The sequence below is a fragment of the Macaca mulatta genome, chromosome 11 (assembly GCF_049350105.2).
Source record: "Macaca mulatta isolate MMU2019108-1 chromosome 11, T2T-MMU8v2.0, whole genome shotgun sequence".
Lineage (NCBI taxonomy): Eukaryota > Metazoa > Chordata > Mammalia > Primates > Cercopithecidae > Macaca > Macaca mulatta.
In genome coordinates this window covers 50526393-50541526 of record NC_133416.1, presented here as the reverse complement: position 1 = coordinate 50541526, position 15134 = coordinate 50526393, and the positions used below count along the sequence as shown (strand labels likewise).

The 15134-nt window shown below is 36.1% G+C and overlaps 1 protein-coding gene across 1 annotated transcript in view; it reads left to right on the top strand.

Moving 5' to 3' along the window:
* ADAMTS20 (ADAM metallopeptidase with thrombospondin type 1 motif 20) overlaps positions 1-15134 on the top strand; it is a 216070-nt gene that overhangs the window by 4284 nt on the left and 196652 nt on the right. Inside the window, 1 exon segment of the mRNA NM_001110539.3 lies at positions 13952-14111. Coding sequence (NP_001104009.3) covers positions 13952-14111 — 160 coding nt within the window.

Sequence of the window (15134 nt, the reverse complement as noted above, 5' to 3'; positions counted from 1 at the left end):
ACTATATACAGGGTCATAACGTGTTATGAGGTCTTTGTATTGTTTGGGAGAGGGGTGAGGAAATTGTACCATCCTTCAGTTCCTCAAGTGACTGGTGATGTTCTTTGTGCTGTAGTTTCATTGTGCTTTTCTATTAACAGCAGCTGATTTCTGGGCCTGAGAACTTATGGCCTTCTTTCTCCTTGCTCAGTGGGAGCTCACTGGTCTTGACTCATCCTCCTCTGGACTCTCACTAGTGCTGTATATCCCTCTGAATTCTGGCTGTAATATCCATTTGATTTCTTGTCTCAGTAATTCATTGTGCAGCCTTCAAATACAAAGTCTTGCTGCATCACCTTCTCTAGGTAAACTGGTTTGGTGATGCTATTGCTGTTCTTGCAGACTCCTCTAAAGGCCTCGAGTCCTCTATGGCATTTGAGAGTCAAGAGGGATTCAGTTCCTCTCTTTGTCAAACTCTTCTACACCTCTAAATTTGATGTGTATAGGGAACCCTTTCAGAGGGTTCCTTCCTTGAGTCCCACATAGTCAGCACCCTGGAACCCCTCTTTGGGCAGTCCCTTTAAACAATGCAATATGCCTTCTGTTTCTGGGATTTTAAACCCCCAGTGGAGAAGTTAATGTGCATACATCTTACCATCTGTTTTCTTTGCCTCTATTGCCCTTTTTCCCCCCCAGTATCTACTGAGTTTCCTTTTCACATCTCATTTAATTGACCTATTGCCTTCCATCTTCCCAACTGAGGTAGAGTCTCTCCTTCCCTTCTCTGGTGGTGGCTGGAGAATGTGGCTTTAGGAGAAAAAGAATGAAAAACAAATCAAATTAATATTTTCAAACTATCTCTGTACAACCATTTGTTGACACCCCAACGTATTTATTGATTTGGTTTAGTTTCTAGTGTTGAATTAACCCCAAACATGTGAACTAATACTTTCTTCTAATTTCTATATGGTTAAATTTCACCCACTTTTAGAAGTTTTGGTATTTATGTTTTTCTCTGAACCATAACCAGTATTGTTTAATTTTTTTCCTAAGTGTTTTGAGCCCAAGAACCAGAAGAGTCTAAGAGTCTGGCAGAAATTTTATTTGTTTAACATGTATGTAATTCTTGCTTTTCTCATCTTTTCTTCACTATAATTTTTATTTCCCATAAGCATAAGTATTTATTCATCCCATGATTCAAACATTTCTGAATAGAGATTTATTTATACATTTCCAAGATCTATAAAAGGTATAAAAATGGAATGGAATCATAAAATTATCTATAAGTAATGTAACGGCTAATCAAACTCTCTGGTTTTAATCCATTGATAGGCTACCATAGCATGTATAGTTACCAGGACTTAATATCCCTATATTCAACTCTAAACTTCTTTTTTATGGTCATGTTATTTATCATCTCATAATGTTGATAAATAATCTTGCCAAAGTATTTAGAGATCAGTATTTAATAAGCTGGCATATACTTCTCAGGGTAGAATGGACAAACTTTACACAGGTTGTTTCTGACAATCCCTCGTGCTTCTGGTAGCCCTTTTCTCGTATTACCTAGGGTGTTCATGTCTTCCCAAGGTCCCCAGGAATTAACTCAACTGCCTAGACAGTTAACTTCACTATTTCTTGGTGGGATTTGAGGCAATGCTGTCTTTCTGGTTGAAGGAAACAGTTTCCAGATGTCATAACACCAGACATTGCATCTGACTTATACAGTATTCTCATGGAGTAGCTTGTCATGGCCGTGTGTACTTTTGAAGTTTCTCACATGAACCATTCTGCAACATGTCAAGCACTACCTCCCTGATGACTGATTATTGAGTAACTTCTTGTTCAGACAGGAAATAAAAATATAGAAACCATCAATAGTGTTTTTACTCTTTTTTTGTGTATTCTGGCAAATTTTTAGTTTTTTTTATTTCCAAACTTTCTATTTTCCCAGAACTAATATAGCCATGGATTATTATACATGCCATTCTGTATTCATATTTTTTCTTATTGGGGAAACTAATAAGAACCTCTTTTGGTATTGACTGCAATACTAGTCAAACAGCAGTATAGAAAATTTCCTATGCTGTTCTTTTAACATTCTAGTGTGTGTTAGTCCAGGTCTTTCAAGAGGCAGATGCAAAGATAAGTGTTTATTTAGGGGAAGTGTCTGTGTTAGAGAAACTAAGGAGAAAGCTGGAGAGAGACTTACATAGGGAAAAAAGGGATGAGAATATTGGATAGTAGCATTCTAGGCTGCTGGGCAGTCCAAGCAAAGTTGAGCATAGCCATCCTTGAGCCAGACTTGGCCAGAATAAGAGTCCATGGCTCTCAAGAACAGGTCTGCGATGGTATCCCTACCATACTCAGTTACTGACAGGGAGAAGCCCTTGGGAGCTATGGCCAGGGTGCAAACACTATGATGGATTTCAAAGTGCCCTTGCTAAAGTGGATAGCATAAAAAGTGCTGTGTAAACCTTGAGGAATGGAATAATCAAGGAAGGAGTGATTAAGAGAGTTGTGAGACTTGTGCTGAGCAAGACTTCTCAACTGGACTTTGAGGAATGAATAAATGTGGATATGAAAATTCAAGGGCTTCCTGTGGATCTGTGCATCTGAAAAACAGGGTAGTTTGGGTAGTGAGGGTTTAAGACCAAGGTTGGAATGGGATTATTAAGGTCCTGAAATGCATTGTAAAGGAATGAGGATTTGAACAGTATGTGGTAGGTGTGTTCAATGTGTAAGGAGGCACATCTCCTCTTATGCAACATTGTGCAGGGTACAGGGGAGGCAGTGAGTCACTGGGAAGACCAGTGTGGTAGTCTACTACCCTACAGTGGATAAGGAAGAGATGCTATTTAAAGTAATGTTGCAGTGGGGAAGGAGAAGAGTGGGTACCTATGTAAGGTATGCTACTGCAGACCAGTGTTTCCTTACTGGGAGCAGTTTTGTCCCCCAGAAGATATTTGTCATTGTCTGGAGACAATTTTAGTTGTCGCAACTGTGGGTCCATTGAGGTGAGCATGTTACTGGCAGAGCATGGGTAGAGGCCAGCAACATCCCACAATGCACAGCACAGCCTCCTACAACAAAGAATTGTCAAGCTGTCCGTAGTGCTGAAGTGGAGCAGCCTTGCAGGAGACCCCTTAGAATTTTGGAACATTGGTGAAGGAGACCAGAAAGATTTAAATGACTCTGGCTTAAATGACTGAATAATCTTGTGGCTGTTAACCATAAAAGGCAATGACAGAAGTGGCAAGAAAGGTAATTATTCTGGAGACACTTGTTTGATTCTGTCACAGATTTATTCTAATCTTCATAATTGCTTGAGTTTGTATTTGCTCTTCTTTCTGTATAGAATGTCCTTTCCCTCAACCTCCTACTGATCCTTCCTGATCCATTTTGAGCTGCCTTCCTTTTTCCCTGATCTTCTCTTGGCAAAATTGACCCAGACTTCCTTGTTGTACCAGTTGACGTTTTATGCACATGTACTCTCATTGCATATTAAATTAAAGTTATTTTTCTGCATTTCTATTTCATTTATAGAATTAGCAGGTAGAAAATGATAGTCACATTTCTTTTAGCACCTAATATAACATATGGAATCGCTCAATACATGTATTATGAGTAAGATAAGCAACTATCTTTTATTTATATATGCCAAATATTTAGCTAGCTCATCTTTACATCAGTCATTTGATTCAGGAAAATTATTTTACCAGTTTTAAAGTGCTTGGGCATATTTGAGAAATTTTGTATTGACTAAATCTTTTCAGATGATATGTAAGTTAATCATGTTCCATTTATTAGTTCATTCATTTAAGCTCACATCACATCCTTGTTTTTTGTGGCTTTATTTCTGTTGCAATTATTGTAATTACTGTTTAATATGAAATATATTTAAGCTGTCCAACTCATACTAATATGCAGAGGAAGAAACACATTGTTAATTTGTCAACAAATACTTATCAGTCATTTATTATCTAACAGCCACTCTTAGGTTTTGGTGGTACAGTTATGTGTTTTCTATTGGAAAAATACTGTGTTTATTAATTACAAATATGTTTATGAGCTATATAATTTATAACTATAGTAAGAGCATGGAGAAGGTACACTGGATCTTGACTTTCTCAGCCCAAAGGTGGCACAAACCAAATTTATGTATATTCTATTGAAGAGAACTAGTTGCCTGGTTCTACCTAGAAGTAAAAAGACTGGAAAATGAGGGGCATTGATTTTTCCTAGGAGAAAGAAAGGAACACCCATATTGGTGATCACCAATAGTCTTTACTACAGGCTGCCCTTCTGTTTGCCAAACAGATCACACATCAAACATACTTTTATTGTCTATAAGGAGAAAACTCAAAGTTCCCACAGGGGCACTGACTCTGGCTAAATGTCCAGGATCTCTGGATAATGCAGTCTTCTCCATAAAATCAAGTTGTGGCTCTCCGTAGCTTGGAAAAATATGAATTAAAAAGATAAATTATCTTCAGCTACCAGCCAAGTATACAGCATGACCAGCATGACTGCAACCCTAACCTCAACTTGCTACAGAAAGAAGAATAGGAGACACCTAATAATCACTGATATTTAGCAGTTTTTGACTCCTGAAGAGGAGTTGTGGAGACTCACTACTCTGGAAGGAGAGAAGCTCCTTGATTACTTTTCTTTCTTTTTTCCTTTGAGACAAGACCTTGCTCTGTTGCCCAGGATGGAGTGCATTGGCATGATAATAATTTACTGCAGCCTTGAACTGTTGGGTTCAAATACTTCTGATTCAGCCTCCCAAGTGGCTGGGAACTACAGGCACAAGCCCCCACACCTGACCAGTTTTTTGTCTGTTTGTTTGTTTTGTTTTTAATTTTTAGTAGAGATGGTGTTTCCTTATGTTGACCAGACTGGTCTTGAACTCCTGGCCTCAAGTAGCATTCCTGCCTCAGCCTCCCAAAGTGTTGGAATTACAGGCATGAGCTACAGTGCCCAGTCCTTGGTTTTTGGCTGGGATTCTTGGACCTCAATTACCCAGGTCCTTGGTTCTGCCTTCTGGAACGGTCTTGTCCGTCTTCCTCCATGGCCTCATCTAAAATGGGGTCTCAGGGGGATGTTGTCTTGGGGGAGCTTCAAGAATGCTGGGGTAATTCTGAAAATTTATAGGTCATTTTACAATGGACTCCATCAAAAGCTTTTTCAGTCCAGGCTAGTGTTTTCTTTGACAGTATAATCCCTTTAAAACTGAGTTGGCTTCTGACAGCAGATCAAGTTTTGATAATTGCTTCAAGTTAGTTTTCTGTGACAGTTGCCAAAACCTAAAAGGCATTTATTTTAAATCTTTTAATGCCAAGAACTTATTATAGGGAAAAACTAAATTTTGAATTCTCACTTTATTGGTAAACCAAATAAAATTTCAACTCTACTAAAGTAAAAGAAAATGACAGTATATTGTAATTTTTAGGTAGGGAAAAATACCAGATATAACAAATGAAAAAAAAATCAATAGATTTGCCCAAATAATAATTGAAGAGTACCATGTCTAAATAATTGTAAAAAAATTTAAAAATAAACTAGGAAAATATATGCCACAAATATTACAGGTGGTCTGGCACATGTATGGCATATGTCCCTCTAGATATTATATGTCTTTTTGTGTTTGTTTTAAAGTAATATTGCTTTAGAATATTTTGACAATATATCATGAGTATGTTTCCATTATAGACCTACAAAATAGTTTTTAATGATTTCTTATTTTAAATTTATCATTGTTATGATTTTTGATTTTATATTTTCACGGATATTTTGGAGACAGTTTGGGAGAAGCCATCTGAGGGCCACTACGCAGACCGCACAAGAACAAGGCCATTTCTTTGACAATTCTCTCCTCTTTTTAATTAGTTCATATGACTTCATAACACCTCAGTGCCCACAAGAATGAGAAATATTACAGAATTTACTCCATGTTTCAAGGCTGCTGGGACACACTCCTTGAACTTGTGTCTTTTGGCTACATAAATCTTGCGTAGATGAGTCCAGAGTCTTTGTTTTATATTCTTGATTTGAATAGGCCAGGACTTGGCAAGAGACCAACCAGTCCGTTTTAAAAAGGTAAGGTACCAGCAACGTATTTATTTCCCTTCTATTGTTTCACTTTTATACTAGAGATCTGGAATTGTCTCAGAATGGGGAAGGTAAATAATGCTTCTAGAGAAGAGAAGAACAACTAATCTTTTTTTTTTTTTTAAACCCTTACTATGAATTTTCTGTTTTATGCATCTGGAGGTAATTCTTATGTTTTCTTCATATCATTGATTCATTCATTTATTCATTGTGTGTTTGTATATAATACACTATTTCCTAGGCATGATTAATGGTGTTATAAGGAGAAACTGTCAGAGAGAGAAAGCTTTTTACATTTTTACTTATCACCAGATAAAAATTAATCTCAGAGTTCATGTTTGTGGTCTTTTATTATATAACATTTATGCTCTGCCAGTGGTAAAAAAAGTGGCTGTAACATTTGTGTTTTTAGTGGAGAATTTTTCATCTTGCTTCAAAATGCATCCAATTTCAAAACAATTATTGAGCTCCTATTATTAATATCACTTAAACACACATTAACTTTCCTAGGAAATTGGGTACATACAATTATTCCAATTTTGTTTTACAGACAATGGAACTGAAGGTCAAAGATATAAAGTAACTTACCTAAGATTCTATGAGCACAAACCCAGAACTCATACCTAGGCTTTCTTCTTATATATCATCATACTGATTCTCATGATATGATTTATGATTGAAGGTGGAAAAACTAAGTATTTTAGTCAACACTTCAGCAGTACCTTATTTCCAAATGTTCTCCAGTTGACAGTGTTTAATGTGATAACTATAATTGATTTGGGAAAGGAATTCAAAGGATTTGTATTTTGTACTTGTTATTACCCTTTAATGAAATCTGAGAGTACCTTATTGGCTGTAGCAAAAGTACATGTATTTGCTATGTATTTTGAAAAAAAATATATGGATGAATGCCATGATACTGAAATAAGAACATTTTGGGAAAAAAATTATATAAAATCTTCTAAACATAAATAATTTTGGCCTATGAGAATAAATTGGAGCCAGTTGTATAGTCACTTAATTGCCTTTCAAAACAGCTTGGCAAATAGAAGATCATTACTCTAAGTAATCAAGAAACTCCTACCCAACTGAAAACTAGTTTTGCTGCTTTTAATAGTCATTGAAAGAAAGTGTTGAGAATTTGATTGGCATTTATCATGAATCAAATTGCAGGGCCCATCTCCAGATAGGCATGTTGCTAAAAATATGGCATGATCTAAATACAGTTCTATGAACCACCTGTTTTTTTTTGTCCGCTAATTCTTTGCTGGGTTCATTCCAAGTTAAAAAAAAAAAAAATTTAAAGTGCTTCCTTAGGAGCCTTTAGGGAAAGCTCTAATATTTTAATTATTTGAACAAAAGGTCCACTGAAATGGGGTAAGTTATAGAAAAGTCGATGGGAGCAAAATGCTTCTAAGTCTTTCATTAATAAGTAAAAAGGATAAGTATTTATCCTCAGTTTGAGGACAAATATTTGCCAATGTTTTTTAACTTACTGTTTTCAAACATACAAGCTTTAATTTAAGTTTTAAAGGCAATATTTTTTAAAACCTAGAGTGTTCTAGCACAACTTAAAAGGAGGTGCCGATGGCTTCTGGATAGAACTATATTTTCTTCTTACATGGGAACACAGACTGGACCCATGTGCAGTTTTATTGGCACATTATAATAGTACCTGCCTCCCAGAGTTTGAGCCAAAAGGAGGTTAAAAAAATTCTGTGGTTGGCTAGGCGCGGTGGCTCACGCCTGTAATTCCAGCACTTTGGGAGGCCAAGGCGGGCAGATCACACGGTCAGGAGATCGAGACCAACCTGGCCAACATGGTGAAACCCCGTCTCTACTAAAAATACAAAAATCAGCCAGGCATGGTGGTGCTTACCTGTAGTCCCAGCTACTTGGGAGGCTGAGGCAGGAGAATCACTTGAAACCGGGAGGTGGAGGTTGCAGTGAGCTGAGATCGTGCCACTGCACTCCAGCCTGGCAACAGAGCAAGATTTGGTCTCAAAAAAAAAAAAAGAAAGAAAGAAAAAAAAATGCTATGATTAATAGAAGTATTTTCCATATTGCTTGAAGATAGTGTGATGTATTTAAAGTGGCTTTGTAGGTACATTTAGTTGAGTAAACAAGCTGCCTCATGTCTATTAGTGTCTTTTGTCAAGATAGTATCACATTTCCCCTCTTCAGCATGCTTTTTAAAAAAGACAGAAAGGGATTTTCCATGGATCCATGTACTCAGGTTTCAAAAACAGTGTCTTTGTTACTTCTCATAAGTATGGGTAAAATTAGTTTTCTAGGAAGGCAGAGAATGCTAGAGTATTGGTGTTTGTTGACAGTAAGTGATTTGCAGTTATCTTTGGAAAATAGACACTGGTAGAATGAGTGAAATATGTTAGGGTATCGGCTCTAGAAAAGTATCCAAGAAATATATAAGAATTCTTAATATTTATAGCTTTGCCTTTTATTTTATAGACTATAATTTCAGTGTTTTGTAGTCAGTATGTCTGATGGAATTTCATTAATTTTTGAACTATTTAAAAATGTGTAATCCTAACATATTAGCAGACTATATAAGGGTGTCTAAACATTTTACTTTTCAGCATTTAAAGAAAACCATCATACAACTATATCCCATACATGTCTCAAGAGTACCATAACTTAAGAATGTTCATTAAAGGCCGTGCCTGGTGGCTCACGCCTGTAATCCCAGCACTTTGGGAAGCCCAGGCAGGTGAATCACGAGATCAGGAGTTCAAGATGGTGAAACCCCATCTCTACTAAAAATACAAAAATTAGCGCGGTGGCAGGCGCCTGTAATCCCAGCTATCGGGAGGCTGAGGCAGGAGAATTTCTTGAACCCAGGAGGTGGAGGTTGCAGTGAACCGAGATCACGCCACTGCACTCTAGTCTGTGCGATAGAGTGAGACTCCATCTCAAAAAAAAAAAAAAAAAGGAATGTTCATTAAAAAAATTAAAGAATTACTTACTCAAGGGTATAGGAAGAGAAAAAAACAGGTACTTCACCAGGTTTGTTACAAAAATGTTCATTTCTGCAGCTGTGTATGGAGTGCCTGCTGTGTTTCAGGCAATGTTTTAGATGTTGGAATTCTGAAAATAGTAAAGATGTTCTTACCTCTAAGGAGATTTCAATGTAATAATAAATATCAGTGGAAAGAGAACTTTATGACTGTAATTGCCATAATCATTTAAATGACTTTAAGTGTTCGGTTAAAATAGTATTTAAAATATATGTTACTTCAAACTATTAAACTACTACAAGAAAGCACTAGGGAAAATGTTCAGGGCATTGGGCTGGGCAAAAATTTTTTGAGCAATACTCCGCAAGCACAGGCAACCAAAGCAAAAATGGACATACGAGATCACATCAAGTTAAAAAGCTTCTGCATGGCAAAGAATACAGTCAACAAAGTGAAGAGACAATCCACAGAGTGGGAGAAAATATTTGCAAACTACCCATTTGAGAAAGGAGTAATAACCAGAATATATAAGGAGTTCAAACAACTCTATAGGAAAAAATTTAAATAATTTGGTGAAAAACTGGGCAAAAGATTTGAACAGACTTTCTTAAAAGAAGACATACAAATGGCAAACAGGCATGTGAAAAGATGCTTAACATCATTGATCATCAGAGAAATGCAAATCAAAACTACAATGAGATATCATCTCACCCCAGTGAAAATGGCTTATATTCAAGACACAGGCGATAACAAATGCTGGTCAGAATGTGTAGAAAAGGGAATGCTTGTACATTGTAGTGGGAATGTAAATTAGTGCAACCGCTCTGGAGAACAGTTTGGAGGGTCCTCAGGAAACTAAAAGTAGAGCTACCATATGATCCAGCAATCCCACTGCTGGGTATACACCCAAATGAAAGGAAATCAGGATATTGAAGAGGTATCTGTACTCCCACTGTTTGTTGCAGCAGTGTTCACAATAGCCAAGATTTGGAAGCAGCCTAAGTGTCCATCAACAGACGAATGGATAAAGAAAATGTGGTACATATACTCAATGGAGTACTATTTAGCCATAATAAAGAATGAGATCCAGTGATTTCTAACAACATGGATGGAATTGGAGATCATTATGTTAAATGAAATAAGCCAGGCACATAAAGACGTACACTGCATGTTATTTGTAGGATCTAAAACCCAAAACAGTTGAACTCATGGACATAGAGAGTAGAAGGGATAGTTCAGAGGCTGGGAAGGATAGTGAGAATGTGGGTGGGGTGGGGAGAGGTGGGGATGGTTAATGGGTATAAAAAAATAGAATGAGTAAGACCTATTTGCTAGTACAACAGGAGACTATAGTCAATAATAATTTAATTGTATATTTTAAAATAACTTAAATAATGTAATTGGATGTTTTGTAAGGTGGATATCCCATTCCCCATGATGTGCTTCTTTCACATTGTATGCCTGTATCACCATATCTCATGTACCCCATAAATGTATACACCTACTATGTACCCACAAAAGTTAAAAATAAAGGGCCGGGTGTGGTGGCTCACGCCTGTTATCCCAGCACTTTGGGAGGCTGAAGTGGGTGGACCACTTGAACTCAGGAGTTTGGGACCAGCCTGGGCAACATGGTGAAACCCCATCTCTACCAAAAAAAAAAAAAAAAAAAAAAATTCCGCCAGTTATGGGAGGCTGAGGTGGGAGGATTGCTTGAGCCTGGAAGGTGGAGGTTGCAGTGAGCCGAGATCATGCCCCTGCACTCCAGCCTTGGTAACAAAAATAAATGAATAAATAAATAAATAAATAAATAAATGATAAATAAAATAAAACATGCTTTTTATTTGCAGTGGAATTTAAAACAATGATTTCAAAGTATCCCTATATTAAGATATTTGTAATTGAGAAATGGAAATGAGGTCTCATTCACTAAAACTGCATTTATCATACTTCCTGTAATTCAGTAATTCATTTCTGAATTGGGTCTTCATAGAAAGATGCCTTTCCATGTGGAAAAGTGCAAAGTTTTAAATGTAGGTAAATGTATTTTTGTGATTCTGTGGTGTGAGGAGTGCTTTTTTCTGTCAAGTATAATTAGTGCAACCGCCTTCTGCCTGTCTGGCATCATCTGCTACTCTGTATCTCCTGGCTGGCACAGCTGCAGCCTCACTGTTGTCTCTGTCACTTTACCTGCTAAGACTTTTTCATCTCTAGGCCTTTCAGTCACTGTTTGGAATATTCCCGTCTCTGTGGAATGTCCTCCCAGAATTTTCCACGGCTACCTCCTGATTATTCTACCCTCAGCCTTGCTGTCCCCTCCTAAAGTGCCTCCCCAGCCTCACCCTCTTTTATTCTCTCTCTCCTTATCTTATTTTTTATTGTACTTATTGCATATTCTATTGTATTTTTATTTATTGTCTGCCTTTTTTCCATAGGAGTATAAATTCTTTGAAGGCAGGGATTTGGTCACATTCACCTCTGTATCTTTAGCCCCTAGAACGGTTCTTGGCACATAGTAGGTGCCCATTAAGTATTTGTTGACTAGTTCATAGAGTCTATCAAAATTGGCACGTGATAATGAGTGCAGTGTAATCAGTTAAGGCATGAATTGTGAAGCCAGAGTATTTGGGTTCACATCTTGATCCTGCCACCTACTTGGCATGAGCCTTGGACAAGTGACTTAACCTCTCTGTTCCTCATTTGTCTCACCTGTGAAGTGGGGATAATAATATAATTTACTTTAAATAATTATTATTAGGTTGAAATGAATTATATATTTATATAAAATATGTATATGGATGAATGTATAAAATGAATAATGTCTGATCTGTATATTGGAATTAGCTATTAATATTATAAATGCCTCCCTTGAATGACTTACCCTCACCTGACTCGAGAGAGGGATCTATCTATATAAATTGACCATTTTAGGGCTTCTTTCCAACAGAGTGCAAGTTCTTGTTATTTCATACCATGATAGCTAAACATTTACCTTCACCAGTCTTTCCTTAGTTGTACAGTTGTTCAGTCTTTCAAAGTTATTGCTTTGACTCTGCTCCCCGCTCCCACTTTTATTTGAATTCTTCAATGATTCACAAATGAACCCTTCTCAGAATCTCAATGCACCTAAAATATTAACAAAAATACAAAATAAAACATTTATATTGAAATATAGTTGTCAAGATATTTAAAAAGTTATGTATATTTTATTAGCACCTTAAATAATAAGATGTATTGGCAGAGTAATAACTACCTTAATTTTGAAGTGTTGATAAGCATAAACAACATTTTTAGATATTCAGACATCATCATGTAATGAAAATGTCTGTGCTTTCTATTGACAACCTTACTGGAATTTGTAGCCTACATTCAAATTTAGCATTTCTTTCATGAAGTAGTTTATAGGTTAATTATAATTAGGTTAATGACAATAAGGATGTAATTTTTTTTCTCACCGAAGTTTGTGGACTCCTCTGACAAAAATCCCTGCAAGCAAGAGTCTTTATATTCTAGGTCTAGCCTAAGTTTTCAAATTTATGCCCTACTTTTGCTTAACATAAACTGAGCTTGCAAAGGTAGGAAATAATAGCTTTCATGGTTTAACAAGTATTTACTGCTTACCACATGTGCCTAGATCTCAGATCGTCTATTCAGCAGTGGAAATTCAGGGATAGGTCTCTGCTTATTTAAAGACTTCTGTCTAGTGGGGAAGAATAGTTTTAAATAGCAAACAAACATGTGCATGCAACATACAATAAATGTGCTAAAGAAATCAAGCAGATGCAATGTGTTTTTAGGAGTAGGGATGGGTATGTGGTTACCTAGAAAACTGGTCAAAGAAAAACTTTCTGGGTGATTCTTATTTGATCTGAGACTTGAAGGATGAGATGAAGCCAGCCAGACTGGGTGTGATGATGCAGAGGTAGAGATGAAGGGTGGGAAGTAGGGAAACATTTTAGGTAGAGGGACAGCATATAGGAAGCACGATGCCATACCTAGTCCATCCTACATGCACCCAGTTTCTCCCACTTCTGTCGGCACTGTTTCTAATAATCCTTCTAGAGTTTTTTCAGTAGTAACCAGGCAAATAGAAATATTTAGTTTTTGGGTTTCTTCCTTTATTATACAATAGTAGTGAAGTATACATCCTGTTTTGTAGTTTTTTTGTTTTGATGTAATGATATGTATTGGAGTTCTTTCTATATCACTACACAGAATGTTCATTCTTTTTTTTGTTTGTGTGTTTATAACCTCAAGGGATGCCATCACATAGTTGTGCCAAAGTTTATGTAAACAGACTCTATCAATGGACTTTTGAAGTGGTTCCAATATTTTGCTATTAAAAACAATGTTATGGTTAATAACCTTGTAAGTATATGATTTCACACATGCAAATGTATAGTATATGTAGGATAAATTCTCAGAAGGGGAATTGCTGGGTTCCAGGGCCAATACATTGTTAATGTGTTAAACATTGCCAAATTGCTCTGCATCCTGATTGTACTGATTTATATTTTCAACACTAATGTATTAAAGTACCCATTTTCCCACAGATCAAAATAGCACAGGCTTTATTATTTATAGACTATTCTAAACACTTTCTCCATTTTGATGCTTTTGTCTATGCTGTTCTTTGTACCTGGAATGCCTGTCAGTTAGCTTGGCCTGTTGGAATAGTATCCAGTCTTCATGATTTTATACATAGGAGTGGAGAGAGAAAAGTGACCCATGGAAGGGAAACTTTTTTATGCTCAGATGGTGGCTCTTAGTGAACAGACTCCTTGCTGTTTTGCTTCTGTCTGCTCGTTTAACCTGTGGTACTATGTGTTTTTTCTTCTTGGCGACTGTTAGGAAAATTTCATTTTTGTTTCCTTTATTTTCAGACGGGAACATTTAAAGGACATGACGGTGATTATTTCTTAGAACCTATAATGAAGGCAGATGGGAATGAGTATGAAGATGGTCACAACAAGCCACATCTTATATACAGACAAGAATTAAATAACTCTTTTCTGCAAACTCTGAAGTATTGCAGTGTGTCAGGTAAACTGTGAAATAAAACTTTTTTCAGCTAAATAGTGATACTATTTAAATCTTTTTATAGGTTATAATTTACATATTCCCTTTAGTATTTTATTTATTTTTAATTAATTTTTTAAATTGAGAAATAATAATTGTGTATGTTTAGCATGTACAGCATGTTGGTTTGAAGTATGTATACATTGTGGAATGGTTTAATCAAACTAATTAACATATGCATTAACGCACATCCTTATTTTTCTTTTTTTTTGTGGTGAGAACACTTAAAACCTACTCTTAGCAGTTTTCAAGAATACAATACACTACATTGTTATTAACTATAGTCACCATGCACAATACAGTGGCCTATTCCTCTTATCTAACTGACATTTTATGCCCTTTGACCAACATCTTTCCTTACCCCCTGCAACTGCAGCTCTGGTAACCAGCATTCCACTCTTTACATCTATGAGTTCAACTCTTTTAGATTCCACGTATAAATGAGGTCATGTGATATTTCTTAAATATTGAAGGACATGATCTTTTAAACAATATTTTCACCTGTACAGATGCATTAGAGATTTTTCTGTCTGTAGATAACATTTTTTGTAGTGAACTAAATTTGAATCCCAAAAGTTTTTCAGTATATGAAATTTGTAGCAAATAATCATATAGAAAATTTTTACTTCAATCTGTTAGTCACATTAGTATTATTTAATTTTTTTTCAGCAGGATTTTAGATGAAAAAATAATTCCTGAACCTAAGTAACAGTAAAAACACATTGCTCAATTTTGCATGGTTTAAACTTTATATGAAATGGAAACATATTGTATATAGTTTTCTGTGACTTATCCTTTTTGCTCAGTAGTGTTTCTAGGGTTCATCTATTTTGGTGCATGTAGGAACAGTTCATTTATTTTTATTGTTGTACAACATTCCATTGTTTGAGGGTAACACAGTTCATATATTAATTTCCTATTGAGCTTTTGGGCTGTTTGCTGTTTTTTGGTGTTAGAAGCAATGTTTCTGTGAATATACTTGCCCCC